General features: G+C 43.6%; 4 protein-coding genes across 5 annotated transcripts; 2 read left to right on the forward strand and 2 right to left on the reverse strand.

The window, feature by feature from the left end:
- Window positions 1-510: 510 nt before the first annotated feature.
- Window positions 511-6,653, reverse strand: LOC128756333 (heterogeneous nuclear ribonucleoprotein C). The gene is made up of 10 exons (XM_053860747.1): window positions 6,526-6,653; window positions 5,718-5,751; window positions 3,357-3,406; window positions 2,837-3,081; window positions 2,218-2,290; window positions 2,092-2,139; window positions 1,847-2,010; window positions 1,257-1,370; window positions 928-1,067; window positions 511-859 (listed from the first exon to the last, which is right to left on the reverse strand). Exons 3-10 carry the CDS (start codon window positions 3,359-3,361, stop codon window positions 782-784), a joined length of 867 nt encoding a protein of 288 aa, XP_053716722.1. The 5' UTR covers window positions 3,362-3,406; window positions 5,718-5,751; window positions 6,526-6,653; the 3' UTR covers window positions 511-781.
- A 720-nt stretch (window positions 6,654-7,373) lies between these two features.
- si:ch211-63p21.2 (FH1/FH2 domain-containing protein 3) lies at window positions 7,374-11,188 on the reverse strand. Of its 2 annotated transcripts, none has more exons than XM_053860097.1 (9): window positions 10,040-11,188; window positions 9,477-9,617; window positions 9,218-9,400; window positions 9,030-9,149; window positions 8,914-8,955; window positions 8,317-8,573; window positions 7,725-7,941; window positions 7,551-7,659; window positions 7,374-7,486 (listed from the first exon to the last, which is right to left on the reverse strand). In XM_053860097.1, exons 1-9 carry the CDS (start codon window positions 10,499-10,501, stop codon window positions 7,467-7,469), a joined length of 1,551 nt encoding a protein of 516 aa, XP_053716072.1. In that variant the 5' UTR covers window positions 10,502-11,188; the 3' UTR covers window positions 7,374-7,466. The 2 variants fall into 2 exon arrangements, with proteins under 2 accessions (XP_053716072.1, XP_053716071.1); XM_053860096.1 differs by having other exon boundaries at window positions 8,794-8,955; window positions 10,040-11,182.
- A 490-nt stretch (window positions 11,189-11,678) lies between these two features.
- si:ch211-63p21.1 (uncharacterized) lies at window positions 11,679-16,458 on the forward strand. The gene is made up of 7 exons (XM_053859684.1): window positions 11,679-11,909; window positions 12,901-13,002; window positions 13,953-14,042; window positions 14,211-14,285; window positions 14,702-14,772; window positions 14,837-15,008; window positions 15,114-16,458. The coding sequence occupies exons 2-7, from the start codon at window positions 12,934-12,936 to the stop codon at window positions 15,324-15,326; spliced, it is 690 nt and encodes a 229-aa protein (XP_053715659.1). The 5' UTR covers window positions 11,679-11,909; window positions 12,901-12,933; the 3' UTR covers window positions 15,327-16,458.
- A 2,896-nt stretch (window positions 16,459-19,354) lies between these two features.
- On the forward strand, window positions 19,355-23,741 carry LOC128755955 (kelch-like protein 33). Its single transcript, XM_053860069.1, has 4 exons — window positions 19,355-20,614; window positions 21,192-22,128; window positions 22,199-22,366; window positions 23,219-23,741. The coding sequence occupies exons 1-4, from the start codon at window positions 19,444-19,446 to the stop codon at window positions 23,739-23,741; spliced, it is 2,799 nt and encodes a 932-aa protein (XP_053716044.1). The 5' UTR covers window positions 19,355-19,443.
- The last annotated feature ends 20 nt before the right edge of the window (window positions 23,742-23,761 follow it).

A 23,761-nucleotide genomic window follows, 5' to 3' on the forward strand; every position in this document is an offset into this window, starting at 1 on the left:
TTCCAGAATTTGACAAGAAAGGAGGGTCTGGTGCTTGAGCACCACTTGGGCTCTGTGTTTGGATCCAAGCCAAGCAAGCCAGCCAGATTCAGTTTGACTGAAATGCAAGTGCCTAAAAAATACTCAGCTAGGAATATCAAACGTGTTGACTGAAAGCCTTTCATCTCTCATAACTTGGCAATTTCAGATGATGAACACATTAACGTGCCACATATTTGTGTCACTGTCTGAATGTATTATGGTGATTTTTGAAGTCTATTCACCTTCACCTACAAAGTTGAATGACATCAATTAAACAGAACTCAGTCAATATATGCACACTTTTCTGCAAACATACAGAGCTGCACTAACTTCCCCTTTGTTCACAGTAACTGGGCTATTTTAACGCGAGACTTTAGATGACATTTGAACGTCATTGGTTGTGTAAGCGTTTGAGGTAGAAGTCGCCTGCCATCTGCTGGTTTGAAAGAAAATGTGCACCGTTGTTTTTGCAAGAAAACATCAGTCATGATTTATGATTGATTGATTTATTTATATATTATTACAATAAACAAGACTGGAAATAGCCACAGCCTTCACATAAAAATACACAATTGTAGGTGAAAGGAAGAAATTATGCTTAAATCTAGCTTGCCGTGTTCATCACAGAGTAGAAAGAAGAAGAAAAAAACATGGGCAAGTGAATTATCTACAGTAATATGTTACAGAAAAGCCAACACAATCCAGAATTGTGCGGTGTGAAGAAGAACTCAAACTCATCATTGGGGCACATTAAAATGGTTTATGGTTCGTCATTGGCACTGTCACCGTCGTCTTCGCCCTCCTCTTGCTCGTAATCCTCCCTTCCTCTGAGTTTATCCTGCCAACATTCACAGTGTTCACTTTTACACCGGAGCAAAAATCTCTCTGATTTCTCGCCATCCTCACCTCATCATCGTCCTCGAGCAGGTCGCCCTCTTCCTCTGTGTCGATCAGGTTCTCCCTGTCCTCTTTGTCGTCCTTCTTGCTGGAGTTGGAGGAGTGGAGTGAAGACAGCTCTCCTGGCTCCGATTTGGAGCTCTTCATATCTGTGGGACACATGAGGATCTTAGTGTCAGTAACGTATCAGGTTTTTGAGCACGTTTGCGCAACCTATCTGTCCCATAATGCACTGCAACCAGCTCTTGACACAAATGCCAACCCTGGTTTCATCGCTGTATTTCTTCTTTTCTTGTGGCACCAATTGCTCCAGGTCGTTCCTTCCCCAGAACTCGTACCTGACTTCTTGCTGTGCTCCTTCTCCATGCGCTCCAGACTGTCCAGCAGGTAATCCACCTTGTGTTTGATCTGGGTGAGCTCTCTCTTGACAGACTGCAAGTCATCCACCTTCACTGTGGGTTAGAACAGACGTTGACAGTGTCACCGGCACCAACATCCACCCATACCGCAATTAGGAAAAAGTAGTTGTGGGTTCTCAGTCTGTGTATACAAAGAAATTCGATAGAATTTTGTTTCCATATACTACCATACAATACATTGAGATTCTGACAAGCAGGCAAATGAGGGATTAGTCAGCAATTATGAAGAAGAAGGGCAGGTTCATGACGAAGGACTTATTTTTATTCAAACCACGTCTTTGTGGAAGCTACGACTCTGACTATTGTGGGAGATGTCTGAACAGATCAGAGATGAATGGACTATTGTGGTGCGTCCACCAGTGACGTCAAAGGCTTGTTTCCGGTTCACTTCGAACTAGATTTACACTTCTGTAGCGATGCAATTCCAGCGACACTTGGTTGAGATCCACATGAAGATGCCTCTTCATTTTTGGCCTCAGCCACTGAATAAAAAAATATGAGGGACTCACTTGAGCGTGACGTCCTCTGGCTGGTCCTGGAGGAGGATGAGGAGCTAGTTTTGGGTCGTCTGCTCACACTTGCACTGACTAAGGAACGCTTGCTGGGGATGACAGCGCGTGGCATGGGGAGGTGGGGTGGAGGAGGCGGGACTCTGGATGGGTACGAGTACATTCTGAAGCACAGGACAACACATATGTCAGTTTAGTCTCAGATGTTATTAAAAAAAGACTGAAGTAGAGAGAACACAGCTGACCTTTCATAGTAATCTCTCTGGATGTCATAGTCCAGGTCCATAGAGGGACTGTGAGGGTTAAAGACAGTTTGTTGATTTAGTCATTCTGTCTTGTACGGAAAATTTGGCCTTTTAATTCAAAGTCACCTGTACATGTCCCCCGCAGAGCGCTTCAGAGACTTGGATCTGTTGGGTTTGGGCTCACCAGCTAAATTAATGTCTGGTGGAACAAAGAAGATACAGTATAAAATCATCTCAAAATAAAGGATTACTGCCATTCTGGTGAAGAACATGAGTTTATAGAGCGTGAAAACAGAGGACCAAATGGATTCATCAGGATCAAGGCTTATTTTGAACCTCCAGTTCCTGAGCACTATACATGCAAACTATGCACACAACACTTCTCCCTCCCTCCCTCCACCTGGCAACGTTATCAGTGAGGCTGTTAAAGTCGGTGCAAAGCAATCCTGATCCTGCAGCTCAGTGGTCACAGGAGTTCACTAACTACTCTCACGGGCTGCTGTGGGTGCAGGCAGAATGACTGTCAACTGGTTACAGTCTTCAGGCAACTGACTGGTGAAACTGTGTGCTCCTGATTGGTTGGAGCAGAAGTCTGCACCAACAGTGGCTCTTTGAGTGTGAGACTCCTGCTGTAGACTGTGAATAGTGAAGATTTAACCTGCTGTAAAACTGACGACAGATGTCAGAAAGGGCCAATGAAATGTCTCCTTTGATGAAACGCACAAAGCCACCACATCCTGCTCACCCAACACTTGTCCCACAATCATGCGGCCATCTTCGCTTGCCACCGCCGTGCGAGCAGTCCTCTCGTTGGAGTACTGCACAAAGGCGTAACCCTTGTGAACGGAGCAGCCAACAATCTTGCCATACTTGGAGAAGATGGCCTCCACGTCGGCCTTGGTGACCAGCAGGGTGTTGAGGTTTCCGATGAACACTCGGGAGTTGAGGGACCGCGGGTCGGTCTTGTTGGTCACGTTGCTTGCCATAAGACTAGAGCGGGTGGACAACCAGAGGGAGAGGAAGGTGAAGATGGCGGAGGAACAGGTGGAGGATACGTCTAGGGTGATGACTTTGTTTGGGAGGTATTTTTATTTGTATATAATGCTTTATCACATTACTGACTAGTGAATTGTGACAGCTAACCTGCTTCATAACAACACAAAGACTTTGTAGCAGGTATGTGACAAGCGATCAAAGACCCACAGTGAATCAGCAATAGTCAAGCATGAAGATCTAACAGTAGACATCTATTAGTTGGCACTCACTCCATTGTGTCTGTACTCTGGTCGGTGGAGGTCTGCCTGCCTGTCTGAGTCTGTAGGAGAGAAGAGTGGAGGTCTCAAAGCTAACAAATATCATTTCAGAGGTGGTGGGCCTTCAGGTTTTTTTGATGATGACTCATCGATTTAAAAACAGGAAGGGTTTTTTGTTGGGTTTTTTTTTGTTTTGAAGCGGATGGGCTGTAGAATTGGGAAGCATTTTAATGCAATATAGGGAGTCATGTTGAAGTATATACAGCTTTGTTCCTGGTTGATGAGGAAGTTCAGAGGCCTAAATATCATTCAGCATACTATGATTTTGCTACATTGTGAACTCACTAAGAATTAAACATCACAAGGCTGAGAACCGTTTCCCAAACCTCCTGAAACATTTTTGTTTGATAAATGTTCTGATAGCTAAGGTTTTTGTAGATGACAGGGCCATTCTAGGCTCATTTCCTTTGTAATGCAGCACACATGTATATGACCTTTTTGTAAGTGACGTAATTTGTTTCAACATTGGAATTTATTTCCATAATAAATTGCCAACGTTTCTTATCAAGTAAAATTTTATTCACTATTTAAGTCACATGTCATTTACACAAACAACATTCCAAGCTTAATTTCTAGCGAAAAGAAACAAATAAAATAATTAAATTCAAATGAAAATTACATCTGACTCTACTTACATTTATAGATAACTATTATTATTATTTGTTGAAATGGTTAATAGCGCACAGCACTAAATGATGCGTGTTGCAGTTGCAGTTTAAGACCGATTGCACTTGTGGTCATTTAATATTAATCATGAACATTTGATGTTATGCAATAAGGATGACCAGATTTTTCTCAAAAATCTGAATGTAACTTTTGCTTTAGCTAAGCATTTGTGCCATGTGACATATTTTGTAAATGTACACATGCTTATCAGTCCCTCCAAGGCCATAATTGCTGTCTTCAATGTATAAAAATAGATGCTCCAAACTGTGACCTTCTGGCCAAATTGACCCATTGTCCAGAAGCCACCAGCCAGGATTACATGTCTTAACAGCAGATCATCAAGCCGAAATGCAATACACAACTATGCTGTGAGCCATAGGGCCCTTCATGTGTCCCTTCCCTGGCAGTGACAGGGCTCTCTGGGTTTACCTCAGGTTGATGTTTGGAATTCTGTTTTAGTGGGGGCTGGATTACAACAGACCCAGAATCCATTACACATATTTTTCTCCACATGTAGAGAACTCCAAAAGAAGAAACACTGCAACCTCTATTTTGCTTTTCAAATGTTTTACCAACTGGGCTAATTCCATGCCCTTAGTTTTAACACCAACACAAGTTTCTCCTTCACATTGTTTTTTTGCTCAGGACAAACGTAGATGGATACATAACCTTAACACCTGCAGTCCTTTATTCATCCTTGGGTCATGGTTGGTTCAGAGGTACGTAAACACATCCAAATTATTTTATTCAGGGCAAATAAGTTGCTCATAAGTAGGTGTACTTTTAGTAGAATGTTGGTATATCAGTGTTCTGCATCAGGTTTTTGTCATTAAGAACTTAAAAAAAAAAATAAAAAGAAACGCCAGCACAACTTTCATACAATTTGGTTAGCGCAGCCATGGAAAAGCCCTTGTCAATATTGACCTTTTAAGATGGAGTGGATTATATTTCTTTGACTTTTGTTTTATTTTTTAATCTAATTTTTGTTTATTTGTATTTGAATACTTTTTCTCTCTTTATGTGCATTACAGCTGGAGAAAGATCCAGGAAAAAGATCCCCACAGGGAAAATAAAGTATATTTTATCAAGTGAAATAAAGAATTAAGGACCGTCTTATCTTATCCAGGAATATATTCAGGCAGGTATGTGTTGATTTAACGTAGAAGCACATGATGCATTGCGCGCCATGTTTTACCTACTTTTCATCCAACGCCATGGTGTTTGTGTGTTGCATTATTGTGCTCAAACTCACCCACCAAAATAAATGGTTTTGCAGGTACATATTGTAGGTATAACATGCTTGTGTCACAGGAAGTTGGTATTTTACTGGCATTAAAAATAATCCAAATGTGTAGAAAGCACCAAAAAGGCTAAAAATTCGGATTGAAATAGAATTAGAGGTGATGGGTTATTCAGCATTAACGTCTTAAAATATTAAGTATGAGGAATAATTTGAAAAGAAGAAAATCGATTTTCAATTTGGTCACAGCACAAAAAAGATGGAGGGGAAAAAACACTACATGCTATAGTTTTTAGCCAGAAAACGTGGTATAATCTGTATACCAGTGGGGCAATGCAAAACAAGATATTTAGAAAAAAAAAATAATGCAAAAGTTTAGGGGGGAAAAGAGGTGGAGACCAACTTACGATTTGTTGTTGTTCAAAAAAGTGGCTTCAAAAACTAAAACAGGGAAAAACAAAAAAGTAATATTAGAAAAGCAAAAATGTACAGGTAACTCACAACAAGCAATGCTAAAATAACGATGAAAAAAAGACCTTTATAAATACATGCCCCTTACACTGAGTATTTCAGTGATCAAAACAAGCCAACAGCTAAGATGAGAGAAAAAACAAATGTCAAGAAACGGAAATACCAAAAACAAAATAAAGGCGGTTCTGGCCAAACATGACGGTAAATTCACTGGATAACGTCCACCATACTCAAAACAGAATAGTGACTGCTTCATGTTAGAACAGGCCTTTAATAATGAAACATCACGTTCTCAAAGCAAAGTACATTTCAATAACATCACATTGATACTTCTGCAAGCAAATTTATCAACACTTTTATTTTACACAAAAGATCTATGCTGCACAAAATACGTCGAATAACTGAAAATAACAGCCCAAGAAAGAAGAACAGCTTTAAACGGGTCCTTTAAATCCAACCAAAACACCGTCGAATAAAAGGCGTAACACATACACAGAGGCCTGGAGAGTTAAAGTCTTCAAAAATGATTCCTAACCAAAAGCATCACGAATAAAATGAAGAAGTCAAAGCACTAGTTCGGTGAAGTCGTCACAAAATGTACGCCACTAAGCCAACACGGCCACAAAAAGCAACCAGGACGAAAAAAAAAAACATTTAAAAAAATAAAAACAAAAAAAGATCCCAAAGACGGCTCAAAAAATGAAAACCAAATGCAAAAAGGCATTCATGGCTCAAAATACTCACCACGAGCTCAACAATAAAATGAGTAAAAGGTTGCGTATCCGCTATGCAGGAACATATCACCTTGGAGTCTGTAGTGGACACGAAATGGCGCCTCACGCACTCGGACGAGCCAGGACCAGCACGGGAGCGCTTGTCCGATTGGCTCTTCTAAGCGGAATCAGGAATCGTCCTTTACTGATTGGATGTACAGGTTGTCAATCTCCGTCGTCAAATGACGTCATCAACTACGCATTCGTAGATTTGGTAACTGCGCAGACGCTCTATTTCTCACCAAGGTGGATTTAAAACTCAAGTCCAGAATAACATATATCGTAAAAAAATATTGTCTTTAAGTTGTCTGGTTTCTATTAAATCGACCAATTAGGACTTGAGGGTCATATCAACCAGATGTATGGATTTCAAAGCTATTTCAGTTCAGATGTAAATGTAAATGTATATTTATTGCAAACACGAGCCTGATCAGAATGTGATTATAAGGTCACAGAATGATCACAAAACTGATGATGAAATGTTTTTTGAAGGAAAACAATAACATCTTTTTTAATCTTGCGCCAACAAATGTTTATATTCATTATTATAAACTAAATAAAAGAATAAAATAAAAGTATGACGTATGAAGTATGATGTTGAGTTGTGCTTTGTGTTTGGTGGGTTAAAAAGACATATTGTGTTTACTAGCTGACATCTAATGTTTCACGACAGAACTGAAAGAAATGAAAGATTATTCTTGAAAGAACAGACTGAGTATGCTTTCAGTCTGTTTATAAGATGTAATAGCAAGCCAATGAAAAGACTAACATAATTCATATTAACATGCACGCGTGAGGCGATGAACTCAAAGCCTCTCATTTAGCATCAGACACCTTTATTGTGGTTCTTCATTAATGTTCCGTGTTATTTTCAACAATACAGTCATGATGTATTGATGCACTTCCGTACCCTTATTTTCTGAAGAGGGAACCTGCGGATGAAAAAATGGATGGATGAATAAACAATCAGACGTTCCCCGTCATCTTCACCATCACCTTGAGTGACTTTTGTCTTCCTTCGACTTCGAGGACAAGTTGAATCCAATTGACTGTGGGGCTCTGGCGTGTTCAACAGCTCCACCAGTCTGCAGTGCTCATCGTCCTCCTGCAGAATCAAGAAATGGCCGACATGCAGACCCAAAGCGGCTGTGCTCATTTGTCTTTATTCACCTGAGGTTGCTGATGCCTCCTCTGTGCTGCTGGACTGTTGAATCCTGCTCGGCCAGGTCCGCTGCTGAGCCCTTTCCGCTCTCTCTGCAGAACGATGGCCTCACGCATGGTCCTGAACTCCAGAGAAAAGTTGCTTATGGTTCGACAGAAGTCCTCAGCTTTGGTGACTCTCACAAGAGCTGGTGAGTAGCCGAGGAACAGGAGGAAGGAGTGGTATCTTTGATCAAAACAGAAAGAGGTCAGTTTTATTAGTGCTCAGCAATATATGGGACCAGGACTTTTGGCCAGACAGACTTCTGCCTCCACTGTATTCATCCACTGATGTCACACTAGCTTTCCTGCAGGGGGCGGCAATGTCACCATTTACAAGGAAAGTTCGAATTTCAGACATGGTTTGGTGAGACTCAGGTTGTTGTTACGAAATGCTGTTTGTATTGAGTTGTATTTTGGGTTGAGTTGTTGTAGAACAAGTGTGGATCATGGAGCTCTGACTCATGAAGCTCTACCAATAGTTTAGACAGAAGTTGTGTTCTTGCAGCTGCATTTGTCCAACTCTGAGTTTACTTTGTAAAACTACTTTGTTGTTTCTCACCTGTTTATAACCCGGCGATAAACAGCTCTCAAGACCTTCAACCTCTCTTCACAATCTTTTAAGATCTTCGGCAGCCTGTGGCGAATGACACCTTCAGGGGTTGAGGCGTCCCCTTCCCTTCCAGAGCCTCTCTTCTTCTCCCCTTTCCTTCTTTTTGACTTGTCGTCTTCCTTATCCAAAATCTTGAGCTTGTCCCATGATGCTTTGCATGAAGCATCAAGGTGGGAGAGGTTCGATTGGACGAGAGAGTAGTCACACTGTATTGGAATGATAGAGATCCATTTAAACCCAATGCTAGTGGGTATAACATGAGTTTAGTAGGCATCGTTGAAATTATATTTATAGTTTCCTAGCTCATTTCCAAAGTTGTCTGAAGTGTACTCGCAATGCAAAACACAATGGCCTACACAGCAGACACAGTCAGGTTTAACCAATAACAGAGCCGTGGTTGGCTGAATGTTTGTTATGATGACTCACTTTTCCTGCTTTAGTAACAGCTGTCAAGTCAGAGAAGAGGTCAGAGGACTGTGGATAGAGCTTCATCAGAAGCACACAGACGTGCCGCAGAAGTGGCTGGCGAGTTTGTGTGTCCCTAACCTGTGACAAGCTCCCCAGATAACTCAGCTCAAATCCTCGGGCCTGCGTTTGAGAAACGGAGGTGTGAGCATTTGCATGAAAAGTGGCAGCATTTTGTGATCGAAGCAAACACGCACATTACAACCATTGAGAAAGTTCCCAATCGCCAACACCGTCGACAAGATATATCTGAAGGTCTGGCTGGAAGACAGTTGTTCTATGGCCAACTTCAGGTAGAAGAGGGGTTCAGCGATCTCCTGTTCAGATGTGAACATCAGGTCAGTAGCTGCTATCACCTTCCTCATCATGTTGACTTTCAACTCACCCTCTCTAAAGAGTCATAGTCCAGAGTAAATGCCCAGAGTTGAAGCCTGGAACTCAAATGTGAGATTTCTCCTAGAGTAAGAAGGCAGAGCTCGGCAGGTGCCAAAAGGAGAGAGGGGTTCTTTGCTTTGGCCTCTTTGATCTGGGTAAGTTCTTCTTCCGATGGAATTATTTCTTGAAGACGCTTTTCCAGAAAGAAATACAGTATATAACGAAAAACAAAGGGCAATGTTAAAAAGTCAATACATTGTCAGCTGTACCTGGATGTCCTCTCTGTCCAGCACATTGCCGTCCATGCTGTGTATTGCGATGGGGAGAAGATGGGCTGGTGGCAGGCTACTCAAGGCAATGGTTATGATGTTGCTCCGCTTCATACCCAAAACCGTCAGCGCTTTGTGTTTCTGTTTTGGAAGAGATCAGAAGATGACACCATAGAATTGCATGTAAATTCATCAGGGAGATTGTATGGGTATATAAGCTCTCCCTATACCATACTTAGTCCTATCCTTTTTGCTTTCAAGACATCCTTTCCAACCATTTAAATAGTCACAAATTGCTCTTTCCTATGTTGTTTCCAGACCGCAGTGAAGATAAAACTCTGTCCAGGACATAAGTCTGGGACTGCTGAAAAGTCTGAGGACCGACTGGCATTCATATAGTCTTTAGCATCTTTTGAATTGAAATAGTAACAGCCAATGTTCCACCATCATTCTTTTCCTGGTGTAGAGGTTTGTTCTGTGGTGGTCCCTTTAGCTGATTTGGCACAAAAATCACACAGACACACAGATTTGCTATAAACTCAACCATTTTCCATTAATCTTACCTTCTTTCCACAAAGTATATTTAAACAGTTGTTCTTTCCCTTGGATTCGAACAGGCTCACCAGGTAGTTGGTATCCAAATTGACTGGCTGCAGTCCAGCCCAAATAGTTTGCGTTCCAAATCGAGTCTTTCTTGGTAGGGGAGATAACGTCGGCAGGTCTTTCCAGTGGAGCTTCAAGGTGCAGCTTTTATTGTTTGTACCCTGTAGTGAATACGGGACCAATGGTGGTGCTGGAGGAGGCAGAGGGGGAGGCGGAGGCACTGTGGCATGGCCAAATGTTTTTGTGATTGGAATATTGGCCTCATCTCCTGTTTGGTCCTCTGCTAGGTCTTCCTCGTCCCAGAGGTCGGTAAAATCCAAGGTGTTGAAGCAAAGACATGCAGTAGGTTTGATGAGCAAAGCCCTTGTTTGGTCAATCTCCAAGCTCAGAAGCTTTTCCTTGAATTGGTCTTGCTCCTTCATCCGGACTTTACAATGTTCAGCATAAGCATTAAAGATAAATTTGCACCAGTGTCTAAGATCTGATCGCACAAAAAAAGAGTAAAAGCTCTAATACTGGATCGGCTCTCAGCAAAGTCTTGATTTATCGTTGCACTGAAAGAAATCCCAACAAAGAATGCGATGCATTTCGGTCGTAGCTGTCCCACGTCCACCTCGGTGAGAGAAATGTTGTGTGTTCGTGCCGTTTCCCCTCGATCTCCATTTGGCACTTTTTTGCTATGAACTCCAGGGAGCAACGATGAGGGCAAGATGGAGGATGGCCATTGGTCCGTTGGTGCATCGTTTTTGTTTGATTTGAGTTGCGCCCTTTCCTTTAATTTCCTTATCCAGCCTGCATCTCCTGTTTCAATTGCTGCTTGTATATACACAACCCCACTATCATGGCCTGATCTCTCACTCCCTCTCTTTTCTGCTTCTGGCTCCCTCCAACTGTGGTCACTATGTCGGTCCAGTACTGAAAGACTGTCCTTCTATCTAAACAAGTCATAACAAGAAAATAGTTTCTTACACCAGGGGGATGATTTATACAACTGGGATAAAGCCGTTTGCATGACTGACACAATGAACGTCAGTCTACTGTTGACACTTTATGGTGTTGTCCACTACCTAGTCCAGCTGACAGAAACGGGGGCCATGTGGGAAAAATACAGCCTAAAGTAATCTATCTCTTTGCACTTATCTATGTATTTTTTCAGGGTATATAAATTGTATAAAAATGATGAACTTTGTTTTATTAGTTAACGCAGGTTTTCGGAAACATTGACATTTTCAAACAAAAATTACTAAGATATCACTCTTGCTGATCTTAAGAATTATATATAACGTCTACAAGTCCAAGGACATATACATTGCATGCAATAAAGCACAAAACCCACATTTAGTAATGAGTCAGTAAAATGACTCTATTTTCATTCGAATCTGATAATATTTCTAGGTATTGATTTTTAGATTTTTTTAAGCAAAAACCAAGTTATCTTGCATTGAAAGAGCATTTCAATTTTGGACAATGGGAGGACACCCAGCAAGATGGATTCGACGGCAAGGCCTCTATTATGTGAGACTGTCACAGACTTCTGAGGAGTATGAGTAAACAGAAAAAAAGAAGAAAACCAAGCTATGATGTGGGTTCATTGTTACTTCCGCCAAATTTTATTTCGAAGGCAAATCTCGGAAGTCGCTTCCGTCCGCCGGCGCGCGCTCCCGCGGTGTTTTTAGGCGCGCTCGGCATCCCGGTGAGCAGCCTGTCATCCCCGCTGACGTCACAGAGGATTTGCCACAATGTCAAACGCCGCCACGACGAGCATCCTCGAGTGCTCAACCTCTGCATCTGCGTTTTACCTCGTCACTTCATCCTCGCCATGTGTTTGAGGTAAGACCGCCTTCGCAGTGGTGAGCGATAGCTTGGACGCGTCCGTGCTGTTTGTGCGCCGCATCGACTGGAGCCGCGGTGATGGCTTCTCCCCATGTTCGCTGCATCTTTTGTGTGAGAAAGTTCCAACGGACCGTCGGAGGATGTTACGTAAGAGGAGTGAGAGCTGGCAGATGTTGGCGAGACAGAGGTGCCGTGACGCCTGACTCCCGCTCTGTGGACCAAAACCACTTTCACTCTCGCAGGAACTACTTCGAACCTTTCATTTCTCTCCAGCAAAACTACCCAACTATGGCCACATTACTGCGCTTATTTCTCAACAGTGATTCTCTGCATTAGTTTCAGCGTGTATCATTCTCTTTGCCTTTATGAGTGAGGCATCGACTGTCATCGCAATTACCAAGGTAGTGACATTTAAAGATGTGCCAGCAGTGACGTAACGCACTCGCTTTCATGGAAGAACATCAGATCCAGAGCTCAGTCATTCACCACATTGTGCTAATTGCTGACTTGATTATCCCACTTATTGCCATAATGAGGTGGTGGGGGTTTGAGAAGTCACTCACATTTCCAGTCTGGAGGAGTGAACCCCTGCAAGCACAGCGAGGACATCCAAGGATCCGGCCTCAAGCTGCACGGCAAACTGGCCCTCACTTTAGTTTTTTCCTTAAATCATTCGAAGCTTCACGTACTTTTTCAATGCGCTCAAATCGCCAACCTCTGGGTCATGAGTGACCCTCTAAAGCTGCGGCCTCTGTCAGGCAAGAGCGGCGACTTTCAGGGGATCCAGAGCATCTGTGGCCGGAGAAAGCGTTTTTTGACATCAGTGAACGCAGTAGCATCTTCTTCTGTTAGTTACTGTAGTTTTAACGTGTATTGTTGTATCGTCCTTTAAGAAGACTTTAAAAAATATATTTCTTTTTTGTTATTTCTCGCCAAGTATAGTTTTACTGTGACAGGATGTTGAGCCACTGTTGTGTTTCCACATCAGGTCTATGTGAATGTCAGAGCCAGGTCAGAGGTCATGCTGAGGAGGGAATCTGACTCTCAAGGCTTCTTTTCCTCTGGAGAGACGTCCAACAATGACTGTGAGGTTGTGACTGTTGTCCATTTTCTGTATAATTGTGTATCATATTTTGACCTGTGTGAAGTCAAGTTGTGTCAATGTGTCAATCCAATGCATTCTGCATTCCAGTAATAATCATGCACCTGCTGTAGAACTCGGTCAAATCATGAGCTACGTATTGAGTGTTGGAGTTATCTCTGGGTTGCATCTTAGAGAGCAGCAAAAAGGCCAGCGTGAGAACTGAACTTAGTTGCTGGTTTTAAAATGAATCTCACTCAGATGGATATTTTCTTTTTTTTTTTTTTTTACTTCTGCTAATTTACGTCAAACCTTAACCCATTAAATACAGATAGAATATGCAAATAAAGTGAGTCACTTTGCTGGCAAGTACAGAAACACAAGCATAAACCGAAGAAACAAAGGCAATAGAAAAAACCAAAACAACACCTGTACTTCATCACCAGTCTACTTAGAATGAAGTATGCAGTTTGTTAATGGCAGAATTTAAATGTCTCACACATTCAAACCTAAAGAAAAAAACATTAAGAAGGAGAAGCAGTTGAAACCTGCATTCAATCCAATTCATTGTGATCATTTTCCTTGCACTCCAGAGCAGTATATGCAGCACGTCTATAGTAAGTACATCTCCATATGGTGTATCCTGAAGGTAAAGCAGTCTTTCACCATGACAGACTTGTGTCCAACCTCTCTCCAAAATCCCTGTTTAGTTGGACAGCCACAGTCTGTGTCGATGGATATTATGTAGTTGAGTATTTACCGGCGCTAGCTGGCCATGTGATCAACCGGAAACCTGTAAACACTGCTGTGCAACTGACAACTGCATCTGACCTATTTAAATATTGCCATCAAATACTTGGTCTCCCGTGTGCACGAGTTAATGGCATAGTCGATGGCAATGTGTGACGCTGCTGCCTGGTCCGTGTGATGTAAGAGCAGTTTACATGAAACTGTTTCAGATGGGGGCGAGCTGCGGTGATGCGGATGCGATGTGTGTGTGCGAGGTCGGTCCTTGTACACTCTATTCAGAAGCACACACGCCCACGCCGGTGAGTGTTCACACTCTCTACTTAAGTCTTGTCTGTGAGTCATCCTGCCTCTAAATGTAGGCATTTAACTTTTGCTGACCTCAGGGCCTCTGTCACATCTTCTCTGCTGGAGTGTCTGTGCTGTCGCAGTGTCCGTCAAAGCGTCTCCTCTGTCTTCTGTCTTCTCAGGACACCAGACTGTGTGAACACTGTGGGAGGAGCAGGCGGGTTCTAACTAGGTACTCGGAGGGATACGGCACTGAGGTAATGGTTCAGTCAGTCAGTGTTGTGTGTTTAGTTTCAGACTTCTGTATGATGTCAGCCATGTTCAAAAAGGACTGGAGCATTTACCAGAGTTTTATCGAACTGTCATTTACAAAACGTGGTGTTAAGTAACTACTGAAGGTCAAATAATTATTTTCTACCAGTGAAAATGACTCTGGTTGATCATGTGACTGCGTGGGAAATGACTCACGCGTGATTAGAATTCTGACAAAAAAAACATGAAGCATGAAGACACACCCTTGGATAATGTCAGGTGTTGACTGGAGTTTCCAATAGCTGCTGTGGGTGACTCACAGGGACCCTCACTTTTTCTCACCTCCAAAATAAAAGCCTTCCTGGTGATCAAAAGGAAGAGACTCTATTTCAATATGAGTGCAAACTGTATTCTCCCGCAGGAGGAGTGTGTGTTGTCTGACCCTCAGGGAGAGAGTGATGCAGATGCTGATATCGAAGACACAGATTCCAGGTGAGTTCACTCGGGACGTAGACTTGATGCACACGTGCATGACTTGTCAACTCATCTGCCCCAGACTGCAGGAGCCTGGTTCGCTGCAGCGGATCAGCTCACGGCGACGGAAACGGCCGCGCGTGGCACGACAAGACACCACTGAGAGTGAGGACGACGGCGGACGCAGTCACCGATCGCATCGCTGGAACCTGAGACTGAGTCCAGACAGGGCAAACAGCAGAACAATTCTGGAGGTAAAGGTCTGGCCTCGATAAAGACTTGTCACGTGAGGGTTTGAAATGTCCTTGTTGAAATGAACCATCCATTTTCAGGTTCACATAAGTGTCTGTGTATTTCAGGAAAGCATATCCCAGGTGAGGCCGCTGGTCATCTGCAGGACAAATGCAGACAAGCAGAAAAGTCCGGAGGAGAAGGGCCAATTCTTCAAAGGCCTGATGTCACTGTGGCCGCCAACCTACTCCCTTCTATTCGTCCTCCTGCTCCTCCTCCCTCTGTCGCTCTCTCTCGTCCTTGTTTTTGTGTCTTTCTTTCTCCCCTGGGCCAGCGCTTGACCAAATGTCTGACCTAGTACAACAACTCAAGGGAACCTTCGTAGAGCTCTTTATTAAAGCTTTGACTATTTGTGTACAATGAAGCAACACTAGCAGCTAGACAAATCCAAGAGTTCTGGACGAGAAAGCACAACCGTACTGCACGCACGATCGAATATCTAGTTAGAAAATTCAAGGGAGGACTGACTGTGACTTCTTCTGTTTCTCACTGTTTTATCGTTCTGTCAATCTCTAGCAGCGTGCAATGTCACATGACAGAGTCAACTCTGCTCCCAGAGGAATGTCTTGTTTCAGAAAAACCAAAACACAATCATTAATCCCTTAAAGGCTTTCGCTTGGTTGATTCTGTGACTGGGTGCATCATCAACATTTTCACTCGAGTTTTCTTTACATTCACATGTTCGACTGAACAAATGCACTCGCGCTCACTTGAGCATTTAATCGAGTTCATTTAAGGCAATCACAACATGACCCCGTGTTTATCTGCTCTAATATTTCCCCCTCCCTCGTCGTCTCATTTTTAAAAATAGCACTTCTCATCTGGTTCCTTCCACCAACAAGCTACCGCAGGAGAGAGACCGTGTGGGAACATTAGCAGGTCAGGTTGAAGGTGACGGTGCTCAACTATGCAAACCCTTCCTCCCCCGGTGTGTGTGAGTCATAGATTTGCGAAAGGTTTTGTCTTTGCTGACCTCGGCGTGGATGCTGCCGTCTGGGCCCCTGGTTCCTTCTGGACCACCGGATCTGTAGTAGGACGCGAGCCCATGTACAAAGCAATAGAAGAGATGGCTTGTGATGTTTTTAGTGTTTTGTTCCACTCAGCCGACCTCAATCCTCAGTGTTGAAACGCAGTCTGAACAACCTTTCTTGTCGCGTTTATTTATCAAACAAACAAACATGAACTGGACAATCAGTCATGCTTCTCATTTCAAGTGGCAATAACAGGAAGAAGCCTTTTCTGGCGTCTCTGTCTTATATGTTTTATGTTTCGTCCATTTTTGTGTCATTTTTATTGAGTATTCTGTCGAGATGCATTGGTTGCATTCTCACAAAGGAACCTCCTTGTCTGTAGAGTCAAAAACAAAGTTGTATGTGGTTGGTCATCAGTGTGCCGGTCAAAGTTCAATAAAATTCAACTGCATTTTACCAAATTGTCATCTTTCTTGAGGATCAACTCGTGGTTCTCAGCGGGAAAAGGAAATTGATCTACAATAGTCCATGTATGTGCAGGATTCTAAGAACTAGAAAAGCCACATATTTGCATTCATGCTGTGATTATTTATTTCTCTCCCCAAAATCATTGTCCTGCGCTTTATCAATATATATCCATCTTCAGTTAACCACTTACCCAGTGAAATAGTCTGAGTGTAATGAACTCAAATGAACAGCAGATGGCACTAGCACCGCGGAGTTCCTGTTGAGAGTAACTTAGCAGACCTGTGTATGTTTCAGATGTTGAAGTCTTCCTCTCCATGATGCAGTAAGTCACTCTGTTTTATAAAGTTCTCCCCTGTCTTGGAACTAGAGGTTACGACAGACAAGCACAATGTGACGAAACATTGCACAGCTCTGCAGGGGTATGCAGATGACAACCCCTCCCACACTGCAACACCAGACTCGAGACATTTAGCAGATAAAGGCCAGTGATTTTAACATGGGAGAATGGCGGCCGTGTCATCCGTGCAGGTGTTTGTTCCTCACCGGGTCAGATGTAGAGGGTGTAAACTACAAGTCAGCACAGGTGTTGTATTGGCAGAGAAACAAAGCTGTTCTTCTACCGCCTCAAGCACGCGATAATAGCCACATACAGTAGATGGCTGGTGTATTTCGGGACAAGCATGCAACTTCAAGGACTGTGGAGGTTTAAACCACAGAAGTAGAACTAAAGACGTCAGTGTTGCAGAACAATAGAAGCCTGTTCTGTCAAGTCAGTGTCCTTCAGAGTCAGCTCTGCTCCATCCACCACAGTTATAAAGACAAATGCATCACAACGTGTAACCAAAAAGCCAAAATGATGGGCCAAGAGAAGGACAGGTAACTGGAGTGTTACTTTGGTGGTTATAAGCTGACTCATGTGCCTGAGTGGGTAAAGGGAGGGGTGTCCACAGGTAGGAGTAGCTGGTCACCTCGCCCACTGGATTCACCTCCAGCCCACTGACACTTCAAAGCAGTGCTGATGGCAGCATGAAGCTGCGCTACTGCAGTGTTTTTTTTTACATTTATTGTTACTACTTAATGAACCGCAGACCACCAACTTGGGATCAGGCAAATACAGGTTTCCTTTTGACCATTCAGACCAGTGCACCAGTCTCTCAAATTTGACTCCCAATTCAAGTGTATGTCTGGCAATTGGAGCTGGGATTCAATTTTTTATTACTGAATATTCTGCTATATCCGCTATACGAACACAATAGCAGTAGAATCATGTCACATGTAAGCTCCAGGTACTAAGCCGCATAAGTCCTCCAGATTAAACCGTCGTCCTGCAGTGAGGATCTGTGAAGACTCTTCAGTCACTCACACACACACACACACAGCAGCAGCAGTCGTGTCTCATTGTGTCGTCGGCTGCCAGGCGCCACATGACCTGAGTATTTCTCTCAACTTCAAGGTTGCAGTGCGACCCAGCTGTTTGCTTTCTTTGACAGCACAAAAAAGTGACAGGTGTTAATGCGTTGTTCGCCCCCCCACGCTGCCTCCTCTCCGCGCCACGTCTCCTGATCCTTGCCCCAGATTCCTCTGTGTTTGGACGATAAGAAGCAATTTGACCCTTCATTTGACGCTCTAGGTATTTAATACTGATCTTCCAGTCATATGTCTCCAAATGAAAGTGTCTGCTCATGGCCAAGGAATTTTGATCCAGCTGCCTTGAGGTCAGTTTAGTGGAGAGCACAGGGCGAGACTGTTAAAAATACATTTGAAAATTAAACAAATAGTGATGAAGAAATTCAGATGACAGTTCCGTGCAATACACATTAATTCACTGTCTTTTCACCTTATATATATATGCTGTGCAACTTAGAGAATTGTTTTTTATGCAGATGATGCGTTTCTCGAGGGCCATACCGACCAAGGTGCGTACATCTGCGGCAGCTTTTATTAAAAACTGGGGTTGTCTGTGCAAGACAGGGGAGCTGTCTTGTAAATAAGCACCATTAACATGGTCCAAACAGAGTAGAAGTGTCAATGAATTTGTGATTAAAATAAGAGTTGAAACGAATGTGACACACACCTGAATCATGAAAAGACAAACTAACTAAAAACATGTATTGAAATTCAAATTCAAATTGTAAATAGAAAAATACAATAAAGTCCAAGCTTAAAAAAACAAAATTTTGCCTGGAACCTGCAGCCCCCCCACTCACGATTGACGACCCGTAATGCACTGCTCTGCAGCATGGAAGCTCTCGTGATGGTTAGAAGAGCCAAATGTCTGAAACTGACTTTGATGTCTCCGTACCATCGTCTTAAAAATGTCCGCCTATGCATCCAGGCTAATGTTGTCAAACTATTTTGGGCAATGAAAGTTCCTGGACCACAAACAAGTCAACTATATATAAAGTAAAATCCTGTTCCCATCCTATTCATTACAGAGAGATTATCATGAATCATATTACCCTCTGCTATTCCATTCCTGGGAGCCAAACTAAAACTGATAATTTTTTAGAATCAACTTCTAAGACCAAGAATGCAGAAGTCAAGACACTGAAGTCCTTTGATGGTATTTACAGGTCTTCAACGGTGAAGCTTGATGGTGGCGTTCGTCATTAAAACAGCTTTAGACGCCTGCAGCTCATGTACCTAATATAGACAGTTGTTTGGTTACATGGGGAATGATGGCACTCCTACCACTCTCATCATTCACGTGGAGGAGGAGAGAAGGACAGACGGGTGGGGGAGAGGTGAAGGAGGCTCCAGGCACAGCTCTGCAGAAAGGACAGGGCACTTTTCCTGTTTTATCTCTTCAACTGCCAGCAACAGCCACTTTGCAAGTGAGTTTAATCTGCAGGACTTTAAAGGAGGAATGGAAGTGGCCAACCTTCGCCAGCCTCAAGGCTGGACTGATTGGAAAAGAGAGATTGAAGAGCAGAGAAGACGGAGATGGAGAGAGAGAGTAATGCGATGGACGAGAGAAAACATGAGCAAAGATGAAGAAGATGATGAAGGAGGGGAAAGTGAAGAGGAGAGTGAAGAGGAGTCAGATCATGAAATGACTGAACCAATGGTGAAAGAGGAACCTCACCGGGCTACGTGTGAGGACAATGATGAGGAAGTGGTTGAAGAGGAAGAAGAGACAATAAGTGACGACGAAGGTGTTAGGTTGGAGGACACAGAGCGGGAAAACGCTCCTGAGGGGGAGTTTGGAGACAACAATGTGGATACAGAAGTGGAGGAGAGCACAGAAGAGGAGGAGGTGGAAGACGCCAATGAATCAGAGGAAGAGCAAGTGCTGGATGACCAAGACCATCAGGAGGAGCAGGGGACACAAAAAACCCACTCCAGTGCAGCCTCGGTCGAAGAGGAAGCTGCTGAATGTTCTGGGTTTGGAGATGAGTATGAAGAAGATGCACCGGAATATTATTTCCTTGAAACAATATCAGACAGGACTGTGGATCAGGAGAAGCAGGAAGGTGATCCTGGTCTATCTGTCACAGCCACGGTGAGAAAAGACAAGGAGGATATCAACAGTAAGATGTTTGAGGAGGAAGATGAGGAGTCAACAGATGAGGAGATTGCTGAAGATTCCAGTGACGATGAGTGTTATGATGAAAGTGTTCAGAAGCTTTACAGCAAAGACAATCACGCCCCTGAATTATTCCTCACTCTGGCTCAATTCAGAGAGCGATCTCTTCTCACTGATCTGACATTGCTCACCAGAGATGGCGCAACTTTGTGTGTTCACGCTCCTGTGCTGGCAGCCGTCAGCTCCCTCACCAGGAAAGGTCTGGCGGTCCTGGATGTATCGGGCGACAGCGGGCTCTGCAAGAGGTCACTGAGTTTGGACGTTGACCATGACAGTCTGGAGGCCATCGTTGATTTTGCGTACACTGGACATTTATCAAAGCTGAGCAAGGACACAGTTGAAGATATAAAAGCTGCAGCTGAAACTCTTGGTGCCCCAAGAGTGCTTGATCTGTGCGAGACTTTTGTCAGCAACTCGGAGAAGATGGATGATGCCACATCTGCTATGCAGCATATAGTCATCAGCCTTCAGTCTGTAAAGCAGCTTCAGGAGGAGAGAGTAGGCTGTGATGTCATCCTGGACGTTCATGGGGCGTCCTTTCATGGTGAGTTGGCCATTACTCACCGGTCTGGCAAGTAAATCAATGAAGTGCTCTTTACCATATTTTCAAGTGTTTACTGATAAACTGACAGTTTGGAAATCAACCATTACTTTACACCTTTGCAACAAGTACTGGTAAATGTTCAAATATTCACCTACATGCATGAGTCTTTTTGTCTTGATGCTTCAACATGGTGCCCGTGGGTTGTTAAAAATATATATATATTATGAACATTTTCATGTGATAACCATCTTATCATGTTTGATTTAGTTTCTTTCTTGTCACACTTGTGAAAACTTGAGAGGAATATCATTTATTATCCGTTATATATGGTGATTTCAGAAGTGTGTACTGAACCGATGGCATCCCTGCAGGTCACACAGTGCTCACTCTTGCTACGCTGCATGCTCACGTTTATCGCCGCTGCTTGAGGGGAGACTACTCTGACATCAGCATGAAAGTGGAAGAAATCAATGAATTTGTATTTGCTTTATTGCCAAATTGCGTCGAAGAATGTGTTTAACCTAAATGTGCTACCACATGAATAGACAAACACTAAGGTATGGCATCTCCCCTCCAGCCCACAGAGTCATCTTGGCTGCCTGCAGCGATTACTTCCGCGGCATGTTCAGCCTGGGCATGAAGGAGTCCTATCAGTCCCATGTCCATCTACCCTTCCTCCCTGCCGCTGAACTGGAAGTTCTCATTGGCTCGTCCTACACTGGGTCTGTTCACCTCAGCTGGAGTTGTGTCTTTGAAGTCGCCTGCCTTTCTCTGCAGCTGCAGTACCAGCCAGCTCTATCGTTGAGCCTGCAGTACCTTCACGAAGAGCTAAACCCTCACTCCTGCCTCGACGTAGCGTCCTTTGCCGAAGCCTATCAGATGACGCATCTCCTCGAACTTGCTGATGATTATGTCCTTCGACAATTTCCAAAGGTGTCGCGCACTGCCAAGTTCAAATACCTTCCTGCCAGACAACTGCTGAGGTATCTGAGGAGCAGCTCACTCAACGTTCCTTGTGAACTTGTTGTATTTCGGGCTGTGGCAAACTGGATCCAAGCCAAGCCCAAAAGAAGGTTTCGACTTGCCAAAGAGCTCATGAAAACCATACACTTCCCCCTGATGACTTTTAAGGAGTTCAAAGAGGTCCGATCTTTGGAAATGTGGTCGGACCAACGACTAGCGGACATCTACGAAGCCGTTCACGATGAGTTTTGCTCTGAGTCAACACCACAGAGTCAGTGTCGCGTCTACCTGCCGAAGGAGATTCTTGTGGTGAGCGGTGGTGACCAGATCTCCGAGGACATGGCTCTCCGGAGCGTTAGCACAGAACTCTGGTTTGGGAATTCCTTGATGAATCAGACAGGGATAAAGAAGGCCATGGAGTGGAGGCTGCTGGGAGAAATGCCAGAGACTCCAAGGTTTGGTCACGAAGTGGCTGTGTTTAAAGGACAGCTTTACGTGTTTGGGGGCAACAGGTATTACGGTGTTGGTGACACCCTAAATTCTGTTTACAGGTAAGACATTTAAACGCTTGCACTTTGAATCACGAAATAAATTCTGACTTTTTTCTTGCGCCATCTTCAGATACCATCCACTTCAAAACAGCTGGGAGCGATTGGCAGACATGGGGGAAAATCGATGCGCCTTCTCTGTTGTGATCTTTGATGGGAACATGTTAGCCATCGGCGGACACAGTGACCCGGACTATAAGGAGAGTGTAGAACGATACAGTCTCACAACAAACTCTTGGAGGTGGGTATGGCATCGCACCTGAATGGGCAAGTGAGGAATGCTATTATCACCAAATTATCACCCCACTCTACCAGCTCACCCAACCCCAGCTCAGAGTAGGTTAAAGCAGTCAAGAGAGGAAGACGGAAACGCACTGACATCAAAAACATTGCTCACTTTTATCACACTAAGAGTGGGACCAAGCCAGTTTGGCTGTAAGCACGTTTAGTCTTCGCATTTATGTCTCAAATAAAGTCCAGCTGCCACTATTCGAGCAGCAGGATAGATCACTGTTATCAATGTTTTCACTTTTTTTTTCTATAACATATGAACAGTGTCGGTGCAATGGGGGTCATTTGTTGGCATTGTGCCCTTGTGGGACATGATTAATGACAAATAAAAAAAAGTAATATTCAAATAAGAAATAATTGTTTAAAATCACATTTTATCTTAGTGCCTTCTGTTTGTGGTAGCTCTGGTTCTTCATTGGTCCACTCTGATGTGTGTTTGGTTACAGCATCTTATGAGAAAGATTTTTCATTTTTACGCAAAAAAAAAAAAAAAATGTTGTTTTGGTTGTTAAAAATGGTGCCTCTCTGGCTTGACCTAACGTAACCTAACCTAAAAACACTAAATATATAAATAACAATAAATAACTACAACAATTTCCAATTTCGATATGATAGCTTCATATCACTGTGACAACTGAATTAAAACCTTCAACTAGCACGTGTCCATGAGAGTCTGACACCCGACAGGGTTGAAAATGCTCTATACTCAAGCCCTCCATTTTTAGAATTTCTTTATACATACATTTTACATCCATACATGTTTTCATCACCAGACACTGAGTTTTTCTAATCTCTGTTTCAGCTTCACAAAGCCTCTGGATCTGCCTCTTGGTGGACACGTAGCAAGGGTCTTACACGGACAGATCTTTGTCTCAGGTGGTATGAACAATGACTTCAACTGTCTATCGTCCATGTTTGTCTATCACCCAGAGACCGGAAGCACCTACCTGGCCACAATGTCCAAACCACGCGCTCATCACTGCATGGAGACTCTAGGTGATCATCTTTATGTAGCAGGTGGCTTCACTGCAGATGATGGTGGCGCGGTGGTGGACCAGCTGGACTGTGAAGTTTACCATCCAGCGACGGACTCCTGGACTGCCTTCACATCTCTGCCAGTCCCACACGTGGGCGCAGGAAGTGCTGTTCTGGAAGGGAAGTTCTATGTGCTCGGCGGCTACAGCCGCGAAGACTACAGCGAGAGAAAGATGGTGCATCGCTACGATCCTTCCATCCACAGATGGGAGAACATGGGCAAAACCGCTGGGCCGAACAATGACGTCCGAGCCGCTGTGCTTTGCTTGCCTGCGCATGTGCGACTGTAACGGAGAAATGAAGGAATGAA

The sequence above is a fragment of the Synchiropus splendidus genome, chromosome 3, assembly GCF_027744825.2.
Source record: "Synchiropus splendidus isolate RoL2022-P1 chromosome 3, RoL_Sspl_1.0, whole genome shotgun sequence".
Lineage (NCBI taxonomy): Eukaryota > Metazoa > Chordata > Actinopteri > Syngnathiformes > Callionymidae > Synchiropus > Synchiropus splendidus.